Source organism: Neoarius graeffei, chromosome 16 (genome assembly GCF_027579695.1).
Source record: "Neoarius graeffei isolate fNeoGra1 chromosome 16, fNeoGra1.pri, whole genome shotgun sequence".
Lineage (NCBI taxonomy): Eukaryota > Metazoa > Chordata > Actinopteri > Siluriformes > Ariidae > Neoarius > Neoarius graeffei.
In genome coordinates this window covers 66757245-66780429 of record NC_083584.1, presented here as the reverse complement: position 1 = coordinate 66780429, position 23185 = coordinate 66757245, and the positions used below count along the sequence as shown (strand labels likewise).

General features: G+C 43.6%; 1 protein-coding gene across 1 annotated transcript in view; it reads left to right on the top strand.

Moving 5' to 3' along the window:
* igsf11 (immunoglobulin superfamily member 11) overlaps nucleotides 1-23185 on the top strand; it is a 157055-nt gene that overhangs the window by 65227 nt on the left and 68643 nt on the right. The window contains exon 2 of the mRNA XM_060942281.1: nucleotides 20496-20623. Coding sequence (XP_060798264.1) covers nucleotides 20496-20623 — 128 coding nt within the window. The remainder of the gene's footprint in view (nucleotides 1-20495; nucleotides 20624-23185) is intronic.

Sequence of the window (23185 nt, the reverse complement as noted above, 5' to 3'; positions counted from 1 at the left end):
AATTTTAGCCCGTTCCTCCGTACAGAACAGCTTCAACTCTGGGATGTTGGTGGGTTTCCTCACATGAACTGCTCGCTTCAGGTCCTTCCACAACATTTCGATTGGATTAAGGTCAGGACTTTGACTTGGCCATTCCAAAACATGAACTTTATTCTTCTTTAACCATTCTTTGGTAGAATGACTTGTGTGCTTAGGGTCATTGTCTTGCTTCATGACCCACCTTCTCTCGAGATTCAGTTCATGGACAGATGTACTGACATTTTCCTTTAGAATTTGCTGGTATAATTCAGAATTCATTGTTCCATCAATGATGGCAAGCCATCCTGGCCCAGATGCAGCAAAACAGGCCCAAACCATGATACTACCACCACCATGTTTCACAGATGGGATAAGGTTCTTATGCTGGAATGCAGTGTTTTCCTTTTTACAAACATAATGCTTCTCATTTAAACCAAATGTTCTATTTTGGTTTCATCCATCCACAAAACATTTTTCCAATAGCCTTCTGGATTGTCAACGTGCTCTTTAGCAAACTGCAGACGAGCAGCAATGTTCTTTTTGGAGAGCAGTGGCTTTCTCTTTGCAACCCTTCCATGCACACCATTGTTGTTCAGTGTTCTCCTGATGGTGGACTCATGAACATTAACATTAGCCAATGTGAGAGAGGCGTTCAGTTGCTTAGAAGTTACCCTGGGGTCCTTTGTGACCTCGCCGACTATTACACGCCTTGCTCTTGGAGAGATCTTTGTTGGTCGACCACTCCTGGGGAGGGTAACAATGGTCTTGAATTTCCTCCATTTGTACACAATCTGTCTGACTGTGGATTGGTGGAGTCCAAACTCTTTAGAGATGGTTTTGTAACCTTTTCCAGCCTGATGAGCATCAACAACGCTTTTTCTGAGGTCTTCAGAAATCTCCTTTGTTGGTGCCATGATACACTTCCACAAACATGTGTTGTGAAGATCAGACTTTGATAGATCCCTGTTCTTTAAATAAAACAGGGTGCCCACTCACACCTGATTGTCATCCCATTGATTGAAAACACCTGATTCTCTAATTTCACCTTCAAATTAACTGCTAATCCTAGAGGTTCACATACTTTTGCCACTCACAGATATGTAATATTGGATCATTTTCCTCAATAAATAAATGACCAAGTAAAATATTTTTCTCATATTTGTTTAACTGGGTTCTCTTTATCTACTTTTAGGACTTGTGTGAAAGTCTGATGTTGTTTTAGGTCATATTTATGCAGAAATATAGAAAATTCTAAAGGGTTCACAAACTTTCAAGCACCACTGTAAATGTTATTGTCTAATGACTTTTGATAGCAGAGCGGGGCTCCATACGTAAGAGATGATGGTAATGCATTGACCTGATTTTTGATGGCTTTTGCGATCATACAACATGCGTATGTACGAATGAACAAAGAAAGTACGTTTTCCATCACAGGGAACCCGATTGTAAGTGCACAGCAACAAATCTCATAAACATTTGCTCACCGGACAACAACATTTATATCTTTATTTACATAAGGTAGATGTGTTTTTATCCAACGCTTATTTTTAACTTGCTTTTTAAAAAATAATGTGGGATTATTTATGAACACATTTGTGACCCCTCACCGAATCCAGGCACACATGTCGGCCGAAACGAATCCGAGATAATCGCAAAAGAAGCATTTTTTTTTCGAAATTTGTGATTTTTGTTTTTTTCCATCATGTGCAAGTTGAGATCTTGAAGAATGCAATCAGTATTTCAGATAATAGATTGTTTTGTTGGAAAAGCATGCATTTTTTGTTGCAAATTGTCTCATTTTTGTTAGGACTGTAGCCTGCTGGGGGGTGTGGGTAAATTACCAGATGGGCCATTCACATGATGATTTAAGTCTTTTGTTTTTTTTTTCCGCGAATCAGCTGTATGATCCGAGTTGAGCGCATGGCTACTTAACTGCATACAGGCATGTAATTTCACTATGGAATGAGTTACTAAACAGAGTGCAGAGGACCTGACGCACCGTGAAGCAAACAGACACACGGTATTTACATCGGAGATGACCATTTCTAGCAAAAAAAACCCCGCAACCTCGTTTTCCAGATTGAATGGAATACTGGAATGATTGGATGATACACGGACCATTCTAGGATTACATTCTATCGGAGGCATTGGTGTGTGCAAGGCGCCGTTTCTCTTTCTGATGGGGTAAGTTTATTAATCTAAGGCTGTGTGGTTATTTTTGCATGTAACGGAGAGTGTTGTGGTTTCGTTAAGCCTAGGTCACAACCGGACGTACGATTTTTTTGGCCGTGTGATTTTTGGCGTTTCCCAAATCGCTGCAGTTTTTTTTTTGTTCACGGAGAAAGACGTGCGTTGGCCGTAAGTTTGTCTTGCAACCTGAAAAAAACGTAAGCGCCCGTAGAGTTTGTTTGACATGACAAAGAGCCTCTGCGGCCGGTCCGCGGCTCGAAAATCAGCACATCACACACGTGCTCTCGTGCGTTTCTTGCGTGCTCTCTGTGCGTTTCTTGCGTTTTTTGCATGTAGACCGGCCGTAGGAGCACGTACTGTACGGCCGGTTGTGACCGAGGCTTTACATGAAACTAGTGTTGTGTTAGTTGTGTCATCATCGTGTTATCTTTCTTTCTTACGCTGTGAGTAATTTTTCAACCACAAAACGTTAAAGTATACTTTAGGACTTATTTTTGTACTTCATAATTGTGTTGGGCATACTTTGCATGGAAGGAAAATTGACGTGGTGATCTTTGTTTACATGAAAGTAGCATCGTGCTAGCTAGTAGGGGGTAGAGCTTTCCTTAATGTTATGCAAATGGGCACCATTATGTGCCCGCCCTACACCCAGAGTAGCTGAGATGGAAAACTTTGAGGGCGATTTTCTCCCTTTTCTGTTTTAATTAAGTATACACTTTCAAAAGGCCACACATTCTTCAAATATTGTCAGATCTCCACATGGAAGGCATCATTGGAAAGCTTAGAAACTGTACTTTCTGAATCTGTCAATAACTCAAAATGCCCCCGGGCAGACATGTGTCCCTGGATTCTGTGATCTGCCACATTTTACAGAATATATGTGACAGTTCATGTAGGTGGGTGGAGCACAGAAGGACGGCAGGCCAGAACTGAGTTCACAAAACTCTTTTATTCAGCTTTTCAGCTTTTATAAACACTCTCACACACGCACACACATCAGCCGTCTGGTTTGGGAGAGAGCTCCCTCTTCTCTCGCTCTCTCTCCTTAAATAGGGCGTGGTCACTGGGAAGACACACAAACACATTAATTAACGACAGGTGTAGTGATTCTGCCACTTACCTTCCCTGACTGCGCCCTCCTGTCACAGACCGATGCTTGACCACGCCCCCGCTGCCACATACCCCCACCGCCCGACTCAGGCTGGGCGCCCGTCCGGGCTGCAGCCGACTCCCCCCCCCCTTGATGGGACAGGAAGTCCGCCACGACCATCTGTGCCCCCGGCCTGTGGATCACCTTGAAGTTAAAGGGTTGGAGTGCCAGATACCAATGGGTGATCCGCGCATTGGCATCCTTCATGCGGTGGAGCCACTGGAGGGGCGCGTGGTCTGAACAGAGGGTGAAAAGGCGTCCCAGCAGGTAGTAACGGAGGGCGAGGACCGCCCACTTGATCGCCAGGCACTCCTTCTCAATGGTGCTGTAGCGCCCCCACGCACCAACAGCTTGCGACTGATGTATAAGACTGGGCGATCCTCCCCCTCCACCTCCTGGGACAAAACGGCCCTCAGCCCTCTGTCCGACGCATTCGTCTGCAACATAAAGGGGAGAGAAAAGTCAGAGGAGTGTAAAAGTGGCCCCCCACACAGTGCAGCCTTTACCTTAGAAAAAGCCCGCTGGCATTGCTCCGTCCACTGGACCGGATCTGGTGCCCCCTTTTTAGTCAGATCAGTCAGCGGGCTGGTGACGTCCGAATAATTAGGTATAAACCTACGATAATAGCCAGCCAGCCCCAGGAACTGTCTCACCCCCTTTTTGGTCTTGGGCCTCAGGCAGGCCGCAATTGCTGCTGTCTTGTTAATTTGGGGACACACCTGCCTGTTGCTCAAGTGGAAGCTCAGATACCGTACTTCCACCCGCCCAATCGCACACTTCTTCAGGTTGGCTGTGAGACCCGCTCGCCTCAGCGACCTAAGGACGGCCCTCAGATGTTCGAGGTGCCTCGGCCAGTCATTACTATAGATGATAATGTCGTTGAGGTAGGCGGCCGCATAGGTGGCGTGGGGGCGGAGGACCCTATCCATCAGCCGCTGAAACATAGCAGGCGCCCCAAACAGCCCAAAAGGAAGTGTGACGAATTGGTGTAAGCCGAACGGTGTGGAAAAGGCCGTTTTTTCCCGGGATAATGGAGTCAAGGGGATCTGCCAATAACCCTTTGTTAAATCCAGTGTCGAGTAAAAACGAGCCGTGCCTAGCCAATCGAGCAACTCATCAATACGAGGCATTGGGTACGCATCAAATTTAGACACCGTGTTGACTTTTCTATAGTCTACACAGAACCGGACCGACCCGTCGGCCTTGGGTACCAAGACCACTGGGCTGCTCCAGTCACTGTGGGACTCCTTGACCATGCCCATTTCGAGCATGGCCTTGAGTTCTTCCCGAACCACCTTTTTCTTGTGCTTGGGTAACCTGTAAGGGCGGCTATGCACTACCACCCCTGGGGCGTCTCAATGTGGTGCTCTATGAGGGTGGTGCGGCCGGGCAGGGGCGAGAACACGTCCGAAAACTCGGTCTGCAACTGGGCAACCTCCGCGAGTTGGGTCGGGGAGAGGTGGTCTCCACAGGGGACCGGAGAGGTACGCGATGCCAATGTTCCCTTTTGAACCTCCGGCCCCAGCTCCGCCTTCTCCGGAACCACCGACACCAATGCCATGGGGACCTCCTCGTTCCAGAGTTTGAGCAGGTTGAGGGGGTAAATCTGTAGCGCCCCACCCCTATCCGCTCGCCTCACCTCATAGTCAACGTCCCCGACTCGCCGTGTGACCTCAAAGGGTCCTTGCCATTTGGAGACCAATTTAGAGCTCGATGTGGGCAACAGTACGAGTACTTTATCTCCCGGTGCAAACTCCCTAAGGCGCGTACCCTTGTCGTACAGGCGGGTCTGCAAATTCTCCTGAGTTAGGTGCGTGAGTGTGTGGAGTTTTGCGCGCAGGTCAATAACGTATTGGATTTCGTTTTTACATGGTGAAGGTCCTTCCTCCCAATTTTCCTGCAGCACATCTAGAATGCCACGCGGCTTACGCCTGTATAACAATTCAAATGGGGAGAGCCCCGTGGAGGCTTGGGGGACCTCTCGCGCTGCAAAGAGCAAGGGTCCGAGCCATTTATCCCAATTACGTGCGTCCTCACTTACGAATTTTTTAATTATGTTCTTGAGGGTGCGGTTGAACTTTTCAACTAAACCGTCCGTTTGTGGGTGATACATGCTGGTGCGGATCGGCTTAATACTCAACAACCTATACAGTTCGTTCAGTGTACGTGACATAAACGAGGTGCCTTGATCCGTCAGAATCTCTTTCGGGATTCCAACTCGGGAGATAACGTGGAAGAGTGCCTCCGCAATACTGCGTGCTGAGATATTGCGAAGAGGCACTGCTTCTGGGTATTGCGTTGCATAGTCCACTAGAACTAATATAAAGCGGTACCCTCGTGTTGACCGATCTAATGGCCCAACGAGATCCATCCCAATTCTTTGGAACGGGGTCTCGATTAACGGTAGAGGGCGCAAAGGCGCTTTTGGAATGGCCGCTGGATTTACTAACTGGCATTCGCTGCACGTCGTACACCACCTACGGACATCGCCGCGAATCCCCGGCCAATAGAATCGGGCCATTATTCGGGCTAGTGTTTTATCCTGCCCTAAGTGTCCAGCCATGGGATTAAAGTGAGCCGCCTGGAATACCAATTCCCGGCAGCTCTTCGGAATCAAAAGCTGCATGACTCGCTCTTTAGTTTGAGTGTCCTGCGTCACTCAGTATAATCTATCCTTCATAATCGTGAAGTAGGGGAAGGATGGGGTGGCATTCGGCTGGAGCATTTGACCATCGATTACTCTCACTTGGTCAAACGCATGCCGCAGAGTCTCGTCTTGCGATTGCTCTAATGGGAAATCCACGAGGGATTCCCCAACAGAGAGAGGAGGAGCCGGCGGCTCCTCACTCTGACGTGGTGATGACGTAGATGGCTCTGTGACAGCCGCTCCCGCTAAAGCAACACCGGGACCTCCCCCTGTTAAATGGCAGGACCCACTCTTCACTAAGTGTGTCATTAAATCCCGAAATCCCAGCCAATCAGTCCCCAAAATTATAGAGTGGGTAAGGCGAAGATTAACCGCCGCCTTCACTATAAATTTTTCCCCTCGGAAAAGAATGTGGACTGACACTAAAGGGTAGTTGTGAACATCCCCATGCACACACACCTTCACCAATTGTGCTCCCCCCAATACCTCGTCTTGCACCAGGTTTTGGTGAATTGAGGTCTGATTACAGCCAGAATCCACCAACGCCTGATATGTATCCCCTTGGATACTCACCGGTATGCGATACGCTCCGGCCTGATCGGGGGCGGCTCCTGGTGTGTCGGGGATCCGAACCACTGTGCCCACCTCCATTACCGAGCACTGCTGTTGGAGGTGGCCCGGCTCCCCGCAGCACCAGCAAACCGGCCCGGGCTTCCTCTCTGCACTAGTGCTCTGGGGCTCACTCACCTGAGGGGGGGAGAGACAGACACAGAAGGGAGAAATGGAAGGGCACCGTGGGTGCGGCGGGCCGGCTGGGATGGTGCCGGCCCCCGCCTCCGCGGTGGGGGAATGGGGCGAGGAGGAGACACAGGAGGAGGAGAGAGAGAGAGAGAGAGGAGAGAAGAGAAGAGGTTGTTTGCTGTCCTGCCATCGGGACAGCCGCCAAATGGTCCTCCACCAGCTCGATTGCCTGATCCAGCGACGCCGGGTGGTGGCACTGGACCCACTCTGCAGTTCCTGCTGGTAAACGTGCAATGAACTGTTCCAGTACCACCTGGTCGATGAGTCCCTCGGCGTCGCAGCTGTCGGCCCTCAACCACTGCCAGCAGGCGTCCCGGAGTTGCTGGCCAAACGCGAACGGCCGGCCAACTTCCTCCAAGCACAAAGCACGGAAGCGCTGACGCTGCTGCTCGGGGGTGCACCCCACACGCTGGAGGACGGCCCAGTGAAGGTCCGCGTAGGCCAGCTGGCGGTCGGCGGGTAGCTGTAGCGCGGCCAGCTGCGCCTCTCCCGTTAGCAGGGGGAGGAGGCGCACCGCGCACTGATCCATCGGCCACCCCGAGGTCTCTGCGACTTGCTCAAAGAGCGTGATGAATGCCTCGGGGTCGTCCTGCGGGCCCATCTTTGTTAGGGTGGGAGGGGACGGGCCCGCGGTGGGAGCGTTGGTAGACCCCGCCAACGCGAGGAGGTGCCGGAACGCCCAACGATCTTCCTGTTGCGCCAGCACCAGGGCCTCGAACCGTTGTTCTTGCTCCTTTTGGAGGGTAAGCAGCGCCTGGTGCTGGCTCTGTTGGGCCATGGTGAGGGCATGGATCAGGTCCGCGAAGGGGGAGGACTCCATGGGGCTGTTCTCTTCTGTGCTCATCCCGGGTTTCGGCACCACTGTGACAGTTCATGTAGGTGGGTGGAGCACAGAAGGACGGCAGGCCAGAACTGAGTTCACAAAAGTCTCTTTTATTCAGCTTTTCAGCTTTTATAAACACTCTCACACACGCACACACATTAGCCATCTGGTTCGGGAGAGAGCTCCCTCTTCTCTCGCTCTCTCTCCTTCAACAGGGCACGGTCACTTGGAAGACACACAAACACATTAATTAACGACAGGTGTAGTGATTCTGCCACTTACCTTCCCTGACTCCGCCCTCCTGTCACAGACCGATGCTTGACCACGCCCCTGCTGCCACAATATATTCATGACCGTTTCATATAAAACTAGTTAAAACAGTTTTATTAGTCGATTTCTAACTCTGCACACTCGTGTAAACATAATTATTGTCCAGTTCAATAGCAATTATTGAATAGCATCTATCCACAGTTGTAGATAATCTAAACCTACCACGAATCGACATCGATTAGTTCTTCTGTCCAGTAATATTCGATCATAACTATACAGTACTGATGTAAAGTGAAAGTGCTGGTTCACTGCTTTTGGCACCCAGCAGAGTCACACCATAATAAGTATGGTGGTGTTGTTTCTGGCTCATGGCATGTGGTGTCAAAGAAAGGAATAAATATGTATCGTACGGTAACTGCGATGCATATCTCATTATTGGTCTCACTGTCACAAGACAATGCAGCAATCTACTGACAATATTATACACTACAGAGCACGTTCGTATACAGTAATATTATTAGTATTTTATGGTAAGATATGTTCTTACCATCAAATACTTTTATTCATTTTTTTGTATTTTTTGGGGTTTTGTTTTTGAGTAGAGGTTTTAATTTCATCCTTGGTTGGTTCAGAAACATGCTCCGCCATTTTCTTCTCCTTCTTCTTTAGGGTTTATGGTGGTTTGGTGCCATTTACTGGGCTGGAGTGTGGAACAGGAGATATTGGGGGGGAGACTATATATATATATATATATCATCTCATCTCATTATCTCTAGCCGCTTTATCCTGTTCTACAGGGTTGCAGGCAAGCTGGAGCCTATCCCAGCTGACTACGGGTGAAAGGCGGGGTACACCCTGGACAAGTCGCCAGGTCATCACAGGGCTGACACATAGATACAGACAACCATTCACACTCACATTCACACCTACGCTCAATTTAGAGTCACCATTTAACCTAATCTGCATGTCTTTGGACTGTGGTTGAAACCGGAGCACTCGGAGGAAACCCACGCAGACACAGGGAGAACATGCAAACTCCGCACAGAAAGGCCCTCGCCGGCCCCGGGGCTCGAACCCAGGACCTACTTGCTGTGAGGCGACAGCGCTAACCACTACACCACCGTGCCGCCATATATATATATATATATATATATACACATGCTATTTCTGTTTCTTTTAAATACTTGACAACACAGTGATATATCTGACTTGATCTCCACCATTTTGTTTTACTCTACTCATGGTATATGAGTTGATAGCCTAGCAGTAGAGTAGCCAATCAGAGCATGCAATTGCTCATATCCAGTGAATGTGAATAGAATTAAAAAAAAAAAAATATATATATATATATATATATATATATATATATATATATATATACACATATACACTCACTGGCCACTTTTTTAGGAATGCCCCAACATCCATCTGTTGTTTGATGCAGCTCTCTAATCAGCCGATCCCTTGACAGCAGCACAATGCATCAAATCATGCAGATACAAATAAAGAGCTTCAGTTTATGTTCACTTCGAACATCAGAATGGGAAAAATTGTGATCTCAAAGTGTGACTTTCTTTCACTGTGGCATGGGTGTTGGTTTGAGCCAGATGGACTGGTTTGAGTATTTCAGAAACTGCTGATCTCCTGGGGTTTTCACACACAACAGAATGGTGTGGAAAACAAAAAACATCGAGGGAGCGACAGTTCTGTGGGTGGAAACAAATGCCTTATTGATATGAGAGGTCAGAGGAAAATGGCCAGATTGAACAGTTTGAGCTGCCAGGAAGGATATAGTAACTCATATAATCATTCTTTACAACCGTGGTGAACAGAAAAGCATCTCAACATGCAACAGCAGAAGAACACATTGGGTTCCACTCCTGCAGCCAAGAACAGGGATCTTAGAATCAACAACAAGTTCCTATTAAAGTGGCCGGTGAGTGTAGGTTAGAATAGTCTGCTTGCGCATGCTAATTTGCTATGATGAGGCAAATTTAGTTACAAAAGTGGTAAACTTTGGTTTGGTTTTTAATCACAAATAAAAGAAAAATTGTGTGGGCTGATCAAGATAGTTCTCAGTGTGTGTGTGTGTGTGTGTGTGGGGGGGGGGTATCTTCATGCTGATTTCATTAATATTCTATTGCTGCATTTGTTGAAGGTGATGACCTACATGTGGTGATTTGTGTATCCCCCAGCTGTTTCTTAGCTTTTTTTGCTCCACTCATTCTGAACAGAGAGTGAATTCATTTGACTTACTGACCAATAAGAGTTGACTTTCAACTCCTAAATAACACACACACACACACACACATATATATATATATAATTCTGTTATATTTTTGGTGGCAAGGTGGTGTAGTAATGTCGCCTCACAGCAAGAAGGTTCTGGGTTCGAGCCCACCGGCTGTCGGGGGCCTTTCTGTGCAGAGTTTGAATGTTCTCCTTATGTCTGTGTGGGTTTCCTTCGGGTGCTCCGGTTTCCCCCAAAGACATGTGGTTAGGTTAACATGGGGTGACCTTCGGCTGAATTGACCTTGAGCAAGGCACTTAACCCCCAATTGCTGCCCAGGTGCTGTAGCATATCTGCCCACTGCTCTGGGTATGTGCGTGTGCTCATTGCTCACTTGTGTGTGCATGTATGTGTTTGCTGCTTCAGATGGGTTAGATGCAGAGGATGAATTTCACTATGCTTGAGTGTGCATATCTTCTTCTTCTTGGCTTAACTATGGTTGAAATTGTTTCATGAAACCTTACTTTACTTCAGATTGCCAAAACAACTGGATTTTCTAAAATGTCTGTAAATAATTGTAAAATACACATGTGCATCGACAAAACCAAAAAGTCAGCATCACTGCATCGATGTCTGTGCTTCGTTTGGAAGATTATCCATAAATATAATTCTAAATTTATTGGTAAATATATCTATAAATATATCATTATTATATCTTTTAGAGCTGGTACCCTTGTGTATTACACTTTCCTCATCCACACAACTGAGAGTCAGATACACAACTTATGATTCATGCAAACAAACAGCTCAGGTGTTGAAAGATATTGAAAAAAAGGTTTCCAGAGAAGCACTGGTTTCATTCCATTTCAAGAAAAACAGTACAATACAAAAATAGAAAGAAAGACACATGAATATATTATGTATATATAAATATACACAGTGCCTTGCAAAAGTATTCATCCCCCTTGGTGATTTGTTGCATTACAAGCTGGAATTAAAATGGATTTTGGGGGGTTAGCACCATTTGATTTACACAACATGCCTACAACTTTAAAGGTGAAACTTGTTTTTTTTTATTGTGATACAAACAATAATTAAAATGAAAAACAGAAATCTGGAGTGTGCATAAGTATTCACCCCCAAAGGCAATACTTTGTAGACCCACCTTTTGCTACAATTACAGCTGCAAGTCTCTTGGGGTATGTCTCTATTAGCTTAGCACATCTAACCACTGGGATTTTTGCCCATTCCTCAAAGCAAAACTGCTCCAAATCCTTCAAGTTAGATGGGTTGCGTTGGTGGTCAGCAATCTTCAAGTTATGCCACAGATTTTCAGTTGGATTGAGATCTGGGCTTTGAATAGGCCATTCCAAGACATTTAAATGTTTCCCTTTAAACCACTCCAGTGTAGCTTTAGCAGTATGTTTAGGGTCATTGTCCTGCTGGAACGTGAACCTTCATCCCAGGCTACATCCACACGACAACGGCAACGAGATTTTATTTAAAAAAATATCGCGTCCACATGGGCAACGGATCAGTAAAATATCAGGTACATATGGTAACGCAACGCTTGCTGAAAACGATGCAATACACATGCCACACCTCTAGGAGCACTGTAAGACGGTCCCATTGGAGACACCAGAACAATAGAAGAAGTAGACGCATGCGCATAAACCCCTTCTTCTACCTGGTGTGAAGCATTGTCAGGAACAAACACACAACAAGAAGAAGATGGCTGCGACTACGCGAGGAAATCGTGCCTTCTGTGTGTACAAATTAGTTTTATTAGTGTGCATAGTTTTATATAACTTAATTTTCTTATTGTGTGTGAACATTTTGAAAAGCATTTTTATAAAATTTATATAACTTTTTATATTGTGTGTGAACATTTTGAAAAGCAGTCTTATCCAATAAAAAAAAGAAATTCAAGAAATGGTTCAGTTACTTGTTTATTTAAAAGAAAAGCTGTATACAAAAGTGAATGCAATGCAGTGGTTCATACAAAACAGCGAGAGTGCTGCTTGTTCTAGTCATGTGGTTGTGACGTCATCGTAAACAAATCCGTTCTACTCATCCAGACGACTTCGCAACAGCTCCGTTGCCAGATTTTTCCACTCTGGAACCCGTTCTCAAAAAATATCGTTGTGGGGCACCCAAAACGCCGGTGCCGTGTGGACGCCAGGCCGAAACGATAAACAATTTTATCAGATTCACCTGAATCTGCTGCCGTGTGGACAGGGCCCCAGTCTCAAACCTCTGGCCCACTCAAACAGGTTTTCCTCCAGAATTGCCCTGTATTTAGTGCCATCCATCTTTCCTTCAGTCCTGACCAGCTTTTCTGTCCCTGCAGATGAAAAACATCCCCACAGCATGATGCTGCCACCACCATGCTTCATTGTAGGGATGGTGTTCTCAGGGTGTTGGGTTTGCATGACACATGGCATTTCCCATAATGGCCAAAAAGTTCAATTTAATCTCATTTGACCAGAGAATCTTCTTCTATGTGTTTGGGGAGTCTACCACATGCTGTTGGGCAAACTCCAAACGTGCTTTTTTCAGCAGTGGCTTTTTTATGGCCACTCTTCCGTCAAGCCCCACTCTGTGGAGTGTATAGCTTAAAGCAGATACGCAGAACCTTTATGTTTCAATAAACTTCTGAGTGGATAGCATCTCCATCCTTGACTCTTGTCTCATCTCATCTCATTATCTCTAGCCGCTTTATCCTTCTACAGGGTCGCAGGCAAGCTGGAGCCTATCCCAGCTGACTACGGGCGAAAGGCGGGGTACACCCTGGACAAGTCGCCAGGTCATCACAGAGCTGACACATACAGTAGACACAGACAACCATTCACACTCACATTTACACCTACGGTCAATTTAGAGTCACCAGTTAACCTAACCTGCATGTCTTTGGACTGTGGGGGAAACCAGAGCACCCGGAGGAAACCCACGCGGACACGGGGAGAACATGCAAACTCCACACAGAAAGGCCCTCGCCGGCCACGGGGCTCGAACCCGGACCTTCTTGCTGTGAGGCAACAGCGCTAACCACTACACCACCGTGCCGCCCCCATAATATTTCATAGTTAAGTATAAAGTTAGACTGCGGGGACAGGTAACACATACTATTTTTTAGTGTTTTAGGTAGTTTTTATTAATCCTTACAATTATATCTCTTAAATTTGAAATCAGATCAACGTGCAGGACATTCTGCATAATAAGGAAATGTATTTTAAAGTACATTTTTATGTGCATTTATACATATAATTTTCTAGGGACAGAAATGGCACTGATTCGGTGGAATGGCTCATATGTGAATACCTAATTTATCTAGAAGTTTTCTCTATTTTCTATTCTCTGTTTATCCTGTAATGATGCTGCTGGAATTTTTAATTTCCCTGAGGGAACCCTCGCAAAGGGATCAATAAAGTTCTAATCTAATCTAATCTAATCTAATCTAATCTAATCTAATCTAATCTAATCTAAATGTGCAGAGCAGAGGAGAGACCACTTCATAGGTGCCCAATGTGCCTGTGAACTTCTCACAAAACGCGTCCAAATCTTTGCAGTTTGAACATTCTTGGGCCATGAATGCAACATAAATCCAGCTCCTGTAGTGTTGCTGCACCGGCCAAAAACACATCTATGTGGCATGGCGATAAATTAGTTCAAAATGGAGGATCAGAGTTGCAGTCAGCTCTGTGTTTTAGTATAGCAGAAATGGCAATGAGACCGATAAACTTCCTGCTGTGACACTGCGGACGTCAAGGTCATTCACTCAGACCACTGCCTATATAAATCAATTTAATCGTAAAAATTACTATATTAGATTTATTGTTAACGCTTAAAACTATTCCTGTGCCATTCTTGAGGTCTCAAGGCATTTATAAACAAAAGTGAAGCCATGGCTCTGTGTATATCCTTTAAACTGGCCCTATGGACAGATGCTCCCATCTCCGCTGTGGATCTTTGCAGCTCCTTCAGTGTTATCTTTGGTGGCTTTGTTGCATCTCTGATTAATGCCCTCCTTGCCCGGTCTGTGAGTTTTCGTGGGCGACCTTCTGTTGTCAGGTTTGTAGTGGTGCCATATTCTTTCCATTTTGCTATAATGGATTTAATGGTGCTCCCTGGGATATTCAAAGTTTGGGATATTTTTTATAACCCAACCCTGATCTATACTTCTCCACAACTTTGTCTCTGACCTGTTTGGAGGCTCCTTGGTTTTCATGTTGCTTGCTTAGTAGTGTTGCAGAGTCAGGGTCCTTCCAGAACAGGTTGCTTTATACAGACATCATGTGACAGATCATGTGGCACTTTGATTGCACACAGGTGAATCTTAATCAACTAATTTTGTGACTTATGAAGTGAATTGGTTGGACCAGCTCTTATTTAAGCGTTTCATATGAAAGGGGGCGAATACTTATGCACACTCCAGATTTCTGTTTTTTCATCTTAATTATTGTTTATGTTACAATAAAACAACAGTGTGCACCTTTAAAGCGGTAGGCATGTTGTGTAAATCAAATGGTGCTCACCCTCCAACAATCCATTTTAATTTCAGCTTGTAATGCGACAAAAGAGGACAAACACAAAGGGGGATGAATACTTTTGCAAGACACTGTATATTTATTCATCTACAAGAGTCAAATCAGAGTTGACTCATTTGCGAATCAGATTTGAATGCTTTAATAATCCTGAGGGGAAATTGAGTGAACAACACATCATTATTGGAGTCATATGAGTCATAACTGTATGCACAGAAAACGAGGACAAACAGTAAATTTGACTCCTTCTCTCTCTCTCTCTCTCTCTCTCTCTCTCTCTCTCACACACACACACACACACAAGGCGAATCATGTGAAAACAATTCACAGTTTCTCCTCAGCAGGATCATCAGTTCCATCACTTGATGAAGTTTATTTTGAGCTCATTCCGCATTTTGATGAGTCGAATTTCATCGAGGTTGTTAAGTGAGCCTCTTGGATCTTGTAATAGAATATTTATTCGAACAGGCTATTTCACAACACACATTAATTCAAAACCTCAATATACTTTAACATAGGCAACATTATTTATATCTGTAGGAGCAACATTATCAATCTGATCTCTCAATTATTACAAATTCAGTGTCCTCCCCGACTTCAGATTAGTTTTATTTACGGTATATATGCACAGAAGTTCCTACTTGAAAATGAGACTGGAGGAGAATCAGATTATAGCCACTGATATTCGAAAGTTCCTCCATCATGCCACGGGCGAGCCTGGCTTTATTAAATCCCACAACAGCAACAGAACTTTCTTTTTTGTCGAGCTCAGCACAATTTTCATGGACGAAACCAAGACTGTAATGTGTCTTTCCATAACTTTTTTTTCCTTCTTCAGATTTATATTAGTATGTGATACAAATAAGTTATGTTGCTTCTCATTTATACATTAATACTAGATGATTATACGATCGTATCTCATTTTAATTGTACTTATTTAAAAATGTTTGCATCTGCAGCACACTTTCAGCACTTATACACCATTTTTTGCCATAAAATTTTAACCATATATTTAAATAATATTGGCTGGCGTTGAGTGGTATATCGGATATATTCCATTCAGCTAGCATGATATTGAACGAGTCAAAGACAAAAAAAAGCCAGCCAATATTATTATTATTATTATTATTATACATGCACATTCCTTTCAGGGGTTCAACCCGTATTTCTGTTTCAAAATTATCTCAAAATCTTCTGCATTTAACAAAGCAAACCTGGTGGCCATGTTTGTTTACAAATTGTCATAGTCGCTCACTAGCATGGAAGTTTTACGCCTCCAACGTGTGACGTCATGTTGCCTTGACAACCATGCAATATTGTAAACCATATTCAACGCTCATTCTCCATTGGGTAGAGTGATGTAATACATGTAGGATAAGCGATATGCTAACAATATTGCATGCTATCAAACCAAATGAATGAAACCCGCTAGAAGGGAATAGAACACATGTTTTTATTCCATTGAAAAAGTGTCCTGGATACATAATAATATTCAATAATATCAAATAATATATTTTGAATTCTGGACTCTGGTTGGTCAAAAAGTCTGTCAGCTAGCAAAGCTACTAGCTTGTATTCGTAAAAGTACACAATACAATATATTTCAGTATCTAGCATTTAATTGTGCAGCTTTATCTGATTTATCTATCAATTTATAATTATATCACAGATTATCATTTCTATAGCAACAGGACATGTTTATTTAACATTTCTGGAGGGAGTCTCCAGTGTCCATGCTTTGCGAAGGTTGGAGTAAAATATAATAGCCTATTCAGTAAAATATTCCATTTATTAAAAATGAAACACGTTAATAACAAATAAACCTTTTCTTCATAATCTTTCATGAACATTTGTACTACCTTCATTTGCTTCTCTTTTCTTTATTTTTCAGCAGTCTGTAAAAAGAGAGCTCCGATTTCTTGGTATCTGTTTGTACAATCAATCACACAACATCACTTTCCCATTTTAGATCTGCTTTTTGTTTCTTTTTGCAGCATTAGAGCTGTGTTACTTCCATCTATAGTGAAGGCATGTCATGTATTCCTGCTACTGTACGTTATTTTGCCTAAACAATGCAATTAGAGCTAGGAAAAACTCAGAGATTACACAGCCTGATAAGAATCATCATCCAATATTATTATTATTATTATTATTATTATTATTATTATTATTTAATGGAATTTAACTGTGACAAATTTGTATTGTGATTGATCTTTGCATGATATATGGCTCGTTACATGCCTATAAAATGCTATAACGTAAGTGAGAACAGGAATGAACGTCTACAGCATTTACTTCTAAACAGATAAAAAGCCCGTTGTAACAGTGTTTCAGTCCTGGTTTAAATTACTCACTGAATTTCAAATATCTCAGCTCTTGATTTTTCATTGTGTCATAAAAGAAAGACATTTGATTGATGTATTGATGAAAATAATAAACTGGGGCGGTACAGTGGTGTAGTGGTTAGCACACACTGTCACAGCAAGAAGGTTCTGAGTTCGAAGTCCAAAGACATGCAGGTTAGATTAATTGGTGGCTCTAAATTGACCGTAGGTGTGAATGAGAGTGTGAATGGTTGTTTGTCTCTATGTGTCAGCCCTGCGATGACCTGGTGACCCGTCCAGGGTGTACCCGGCCTCTCGCCCATAGTCAGCTGGGATAGGCTCCAGTTTGCCTGCGACCCTGTGCAGGATAAGCGGTTACGGCTAATGGATGGAATAATAAACTGTGAAATAATTTGTATGCAGTTATTTATTTATTTATTTTAAAAAAAAATTACTGCAGAAAAAAAAAACTGAAACATTTTAGAGAGAAGTGAAGCTGAAAGCACTCGGGAAGATTCCGAAAAAAGAAAGTATTTTCTTTTGCAGTCACAGTCCCCAGTGTTCATTGTTGTGACTTTATATTCTTTGTGACAAGCACAGTGTATTAGTGACCTCGGTGTCTAACATCCATTTATTCCTCTTTTCTTTCATCCAGCTCACTGAACAATCAGTCTGTTATACTCCTCCACCGAGACCCTGGACAATAACTGCTAGCACGAACAAGCACGGTGCTTACTTAGGTTGTTTCCATGTTTGCATTTATTTATTTATTTGGAAGAGTTTGGTGATTGTGTGAAATCTGAGTTGATTCCTGACCCTCTTATCAGCTGTAGAAGCTGAAGTAACATGATTGGTTCAGCTTGTGTCATGACTTCCTTTTTGAAGTCAGGGAAAGGGTTATTAGTGAGCTCACATAATGAGCCATTGGTGAGATCAAAGTAAATCTTCACTCTGATTAGTTAATACAAATCTAACATGAACGATGTTAACGCAGCGGGGCGGCACAGTGATGTAGTGATTAGCACTGTCACCTCATGGCAAGAAGGTTCTGGGTTTGAGCCCAGTGGCTGACGGGGGCCTTTCTGTGTGGAGTTTGCATGTTCTCCCCATATCTTTGTGTGTTTCCTCCGGGTGCTCCGGTTTCCCCCACAGTCCAAAGATATGCATGTTCGGCTAATTGGTGGCTCTAAATTGACCGTAGGTGTGAATGCGAGTGTGAATGGTTGTTCATCTCTATGGCCAAGTTTACATTAGACCGTATCTGTCTCGTTTTCTTCGCGGATGCACTGTCCGTTCACATTGAAACGCCGGGAAACGGGAATCCGCCAGAGCCCACGTATTCAACCCAGTTCGTGTCTGGTCCGGTGCTGTGTAAACATTGAGAATACGCGGATACGCTGTGCTGAGCTCTAGCTGACGTCGTCATTGGACAACGTCACTGTGACATCCACCTTCCTGATTCGCTGGCGTTGGTCATGTGACGCGACTGCTGAAAAACGGCGCGGACTTCCGCCTTGTATCACCTTTCATTAAAGAGTATAAAAGTATGAAAATACTGCAAATACTGATGCAAATACTGCCCATTGTGTAGTTATGATTGCCTTTAGGCTTGCCATCCTTCCACTTGCAAGTGGTAAGTGACTTGCGCATGCCCGATATGCACTGAGATCACACACACAGCGGCTCAGTCCCGAATCACTGCTCGTGCGCTTCACTTGCGCGCTCTGTGAGCTGCGCAGGGCTGGAGTGCGCACCCTCCAGAGGGCACTCGCTGTTCAGGGCGGAGTGATTTGGAGCGCAGGATGCCTGCGGAGCCGAGCCGCTGAGGAGAAATTTACACGTTACACATTTACACATTTCAACTTACGTGCCGTCTAATTAGTCATGTGATTAGTGTATCCGTGTATTGGCATTGCTGTGTGCACACGAATCGTGTATTGGCGTTGCTGTGTGCACGCTAATCGTTTTTAAAAACGTTAATCTGATGATCCGCTGATACGGTCTAATGTAAACTCCACCTATGTGTCAGCCCTGTGATGACCTGGCGACTTGTCCAGGGTGTACTCTGGAGTTAGTCTAGCATTGTAACATCGCAAAAAAAACCCCTTACTGCATAGCTAAAGATGGTACCTGAGAACGGAAGAAATTCTTCCATGTGAAAGCAAACCTGCAATTATAAGCCCCGCTCTCCCAAATGAAACGTTCGCTTATTCAGGCCGAGTGCAAAAACGCTATCATGACGTTCTGCTCTGAACAGCATCTCAATAACTTTAGGTTCTGGATATAAATAGTTATTTTGGCTGATATTGCACTGGGGCATGGATTTACCCAACACACACACCCACCTTTCCTTCCCATATGTCCTTGCATGGAAACTGCAGAAGCACTCCAGTTTTTAGACCAGAAGCATTTTTATGTGTCCTCAAAGGACAGAAAAATGCTGGGTCTGTTCTCCCAGTGGACCAACCTTGGGTTTGAGAAATAGAATTTGGACGAGCAAAAACTTTCAGAAGATATAAATATTGTACATCATTAGTAACTTGTGATCTCATTCTGAGTTCTGACTCAGGACCTGCAGGACTTGAGCAGAACCTTGGAGACCTTGAAGAACCCAGAACCTTGTGCATAAGGAGATTTTTTTTTTCAGCATTGATGGAAGGAGTCTCCAGTGTCAGCGCTTTGTATAAGTCAGAGGTAAAACTGCAATCTGATATTCCTGGGGGGTTTTGTCCAGTAAAATTCAGCATGTTTCATCTCTGGAATACTATCCAGCAGCTACAGTATGAAAGGATGACGCTCGCACAGATGGGCTCTTTTTTTTTGGGGGGGGGGGTCGTGAATAACCCACCCCTCCTGACGGAATGCATTAGTAAGAAGTTATATTCAGATCAAGTGCAGGCCCTTTGACTCCGTGTAATCGCAGGAGAAGTGAATGGGAGATAATTGTATGCTTCGTATTCCGTCATCTGGCCCTCATGGCAGCGATCGTTTCAAAAAGCCCCCGCTCGCCTCGCGAAATCTCTGCAGTGAAATGTTACAGCTCGTTTAATTTTTTTTATTTCTGGCTTCCAGAAACACTTGAGTAAATTCATAGAAAAATGAGCGCTGCTTTGGAGTCGTGAGCTGGAATAAATGTTATTTTCTTTCAAAGTGAGAGCCAGGGGCAAATCAGTTATCCTTAGAGGACAGTGGTACAGACAGATGGATGATGGGTGTCTTTAATTTACAGAGGACTTGGGCTCTGTCCACGTGTTTTATGGATATTATGGAATCCACAAAAACGATACGAGAAAACCTTCACAGGAACCCTCCAGCCCAGTAGGTGGTGATAGTGTGGTAAACTGTGACACCAAAAGTCTCAAGTCTCAAGAATAAAATTATGAGCTGCATATTGAACAGCAAAATGTGGGAAAATACCAACATGGCTACGTGGTGGAACTGCTGCCCACTTAAACACAAAGTGTCTCTTTTAGCAGTTCTCTTTGACATGTCTTCTAGGTTCTGCCCAAGTTTTGCAGGTCCTGAGTCTGTCTCAGAACTTGCTGAGAACTCAGAAGTTCCCACATTCAGAAACTCAGATTCAGAACATCTGAGGTTTAGAACCTGGGAAGTTCTGAGTTTCACATGTCCTGAATTACAGGTGTTTTGAAACTCTGATATTCTGAATCTTTGAGTTTCTTAATCTTGGAAGGTCTGAGTCCTGCAAATTCTGAATCTCATATGTTCAGAATCTGAGTTTCTAAACCTGCAAAGTTTTGAGTTTCACAAATTCTGAATCTCATATGTTCTGAATCTTTGAGTTTCTAAACCTGCGAAGTTTTGAGTTTCACATATTTTGAATCTCATATTTTCTGAATCTCTGAGTTTGTAAACCTGTGAAGTTTTGAATTTCACAAATTCTGAATCTCCTATGTTCTGAATCTCCAAATTTCTAAACCTGCTAAGTTTTGAGTTTCACTAAATCTGAATCTCATATGTTCTGAATCTCCGAGTTGTGAGTCTTGCAAATTCTGAATCTCATATTTTCTGAATCTCCAAGTTTCTAAACCTGTGAAGTTTTGAATTTTGCAAATTCTGAATCTCCTATGTTCAGAATCTGAGTTTCTAAACCTGCAAAGTTTTGAGGTTCGCAAATTCTGAATCTCATGTGTTCTGAATCTCTGAGTTTCTGAACCTGCAAAGTTTTCAGTTTTGCCAATTCTGAATCTCATATGTTCTGAATCTCCGAGTTGTGAATCTTGCAAATTCTGAATCTCATATGTTCTGAATTTCAGATCTTCCATGTCTTTGAGGTTCTGAATCTTGGAAATTTTGAGTTGTTAAAGTTCTGAACCTCTGAGTTTCTGAATTTTAGAAGTTCTGAGTCTTGAGGGTTCTGAATCTCAGATGTTCTGAACTTTTAGGATTTCTGAATCTCAGAGTCTCTGAATCAGACAGTTCTCTTTTAGATGCCTTTTAGGTTCTGGCCAAGTCTTGCTAGTTCTTGAAACTTTCTGAATGGTTCTGAATTGTGTAGGTTCTGAGTTTTGAAGGCTGTGAGGCTTGTAGGTTCACAGAACTAAGCTGTGTGATTTTTTTTTTTCTTCTAGGGTCTGGAGTTTATCAAGTCCTGATCCTCTGAGGTTCTGAATGTCACAGTTCTAAATATCAGATGCTCTCATTCACTTCCTATAGCTCGGTGTCATTTTGAACTATAAACTCAAGCTTCTGATATGCATCCACAATGTTTCATGACCTGCTGCTTCTTTCTTTGCTCTCTCTCTCTCTCTCTCTCTCTCTCAATCAAGCTGTCTCACCATCATAAAGCTGCTGAGATTACATAATGGGGCCTTAATAGTCCATAAAACCAGATTACAAAGGATTATCGTTGTTGGTGGCCCTGCCCCTCTCTCACTCATGCTCCGCCCCCTGTTGTGTGTGTGTGTGGTCAACAGACCTTTGCGCATGATTCCATAAACACTAAAGCCAGATGGGAGAAGCCTAAGCAGCTTAGAATCACAATAATCATGCAGCTACGTTGAGGAGCATCATGCTAACAAGTCCACTTCCTCCCTCTCACACACACCCACATCTGCTCACACCCGCGACACAGCCCCACAGGGACAAAAGGCATAATCGTATGCTTCCGGAAATGGTTCCTGAAATGGGCCTTGAAATGTCAGAGGCAATCTGGAAAGTATTATTTCACACAGGAGCTGAGCTGTAGTGAAAGATTCTCATGTGACCATCTCATCTCTGTGACATTTTTGACATTTTTATCGTTATAAACCTGTTCAGCATTGCTCAGCTCAAATTTGCTAATCGATGTCAGACTCGGAGTTCCCCGGATTTCCATCAGAAGAGATTCAGACTCAATCTGTTCACTTCTCAAATGACATCATGGATCAGATGGAATAATCCAGCTTAAAAACAATACACATGCTGGATTTATGCCCTAATCCTTATTTTTGCAATGTTTATTGTTTTAGTTTTGTTTATTAGTTAATAGTGTAGTTAATAATCCTGTTCTTGGTCTACGCGGATACGATATGCCAAGGTCCACTTCTGGATAATTACTGATCAAGGATAACAAGTGCACAAAAAGTTGGAGTGATATTGTTAGTTGTGATATGAATATATCATATATATGTAATATTAGTAACTATATCAATTACCTCTGCCAACTTTGTTGGAGGAGGTTATATTTGTTTCTCTGTTCCCGACGTGAATGGATTTGGATGAAATTTGGAGGAAAGGTGAGCCATGGGCCAAGAAACAATTGATTAGATTTTGATGCAAATCTGGATATGTGGCTTGGCGGTGGTACAGTGTCTTGGAAAAGTACTCATCCCCCTCATTCATGTTTGTCCTGTTTTGTCACATTACAAGCTGGAATTAAAATGGACTTTTGGAGGGTTAGCACCATTTGATTTAGATAACAGGCCTACATACCACTTTAAAGGTGCAATTTGAAGTTCATTCAATTTGCACCTTTAAAGTTCAATTTGTGTTGTTTTATTGTGACACAAACAATAATTAAGATGAAAAAAAAAACAGAAATCTGGAGTGTGCATAAATATTCACCCCCTTTCATATGAAACCCCTAAATAAGAGCTAGTCCAGCCAATTCACTTCATAAATCACATAATTAGTTGATTAAGATTCACCTGTGTGCAGTCAAAGTGTCACATGATCTGTCACATGATGTC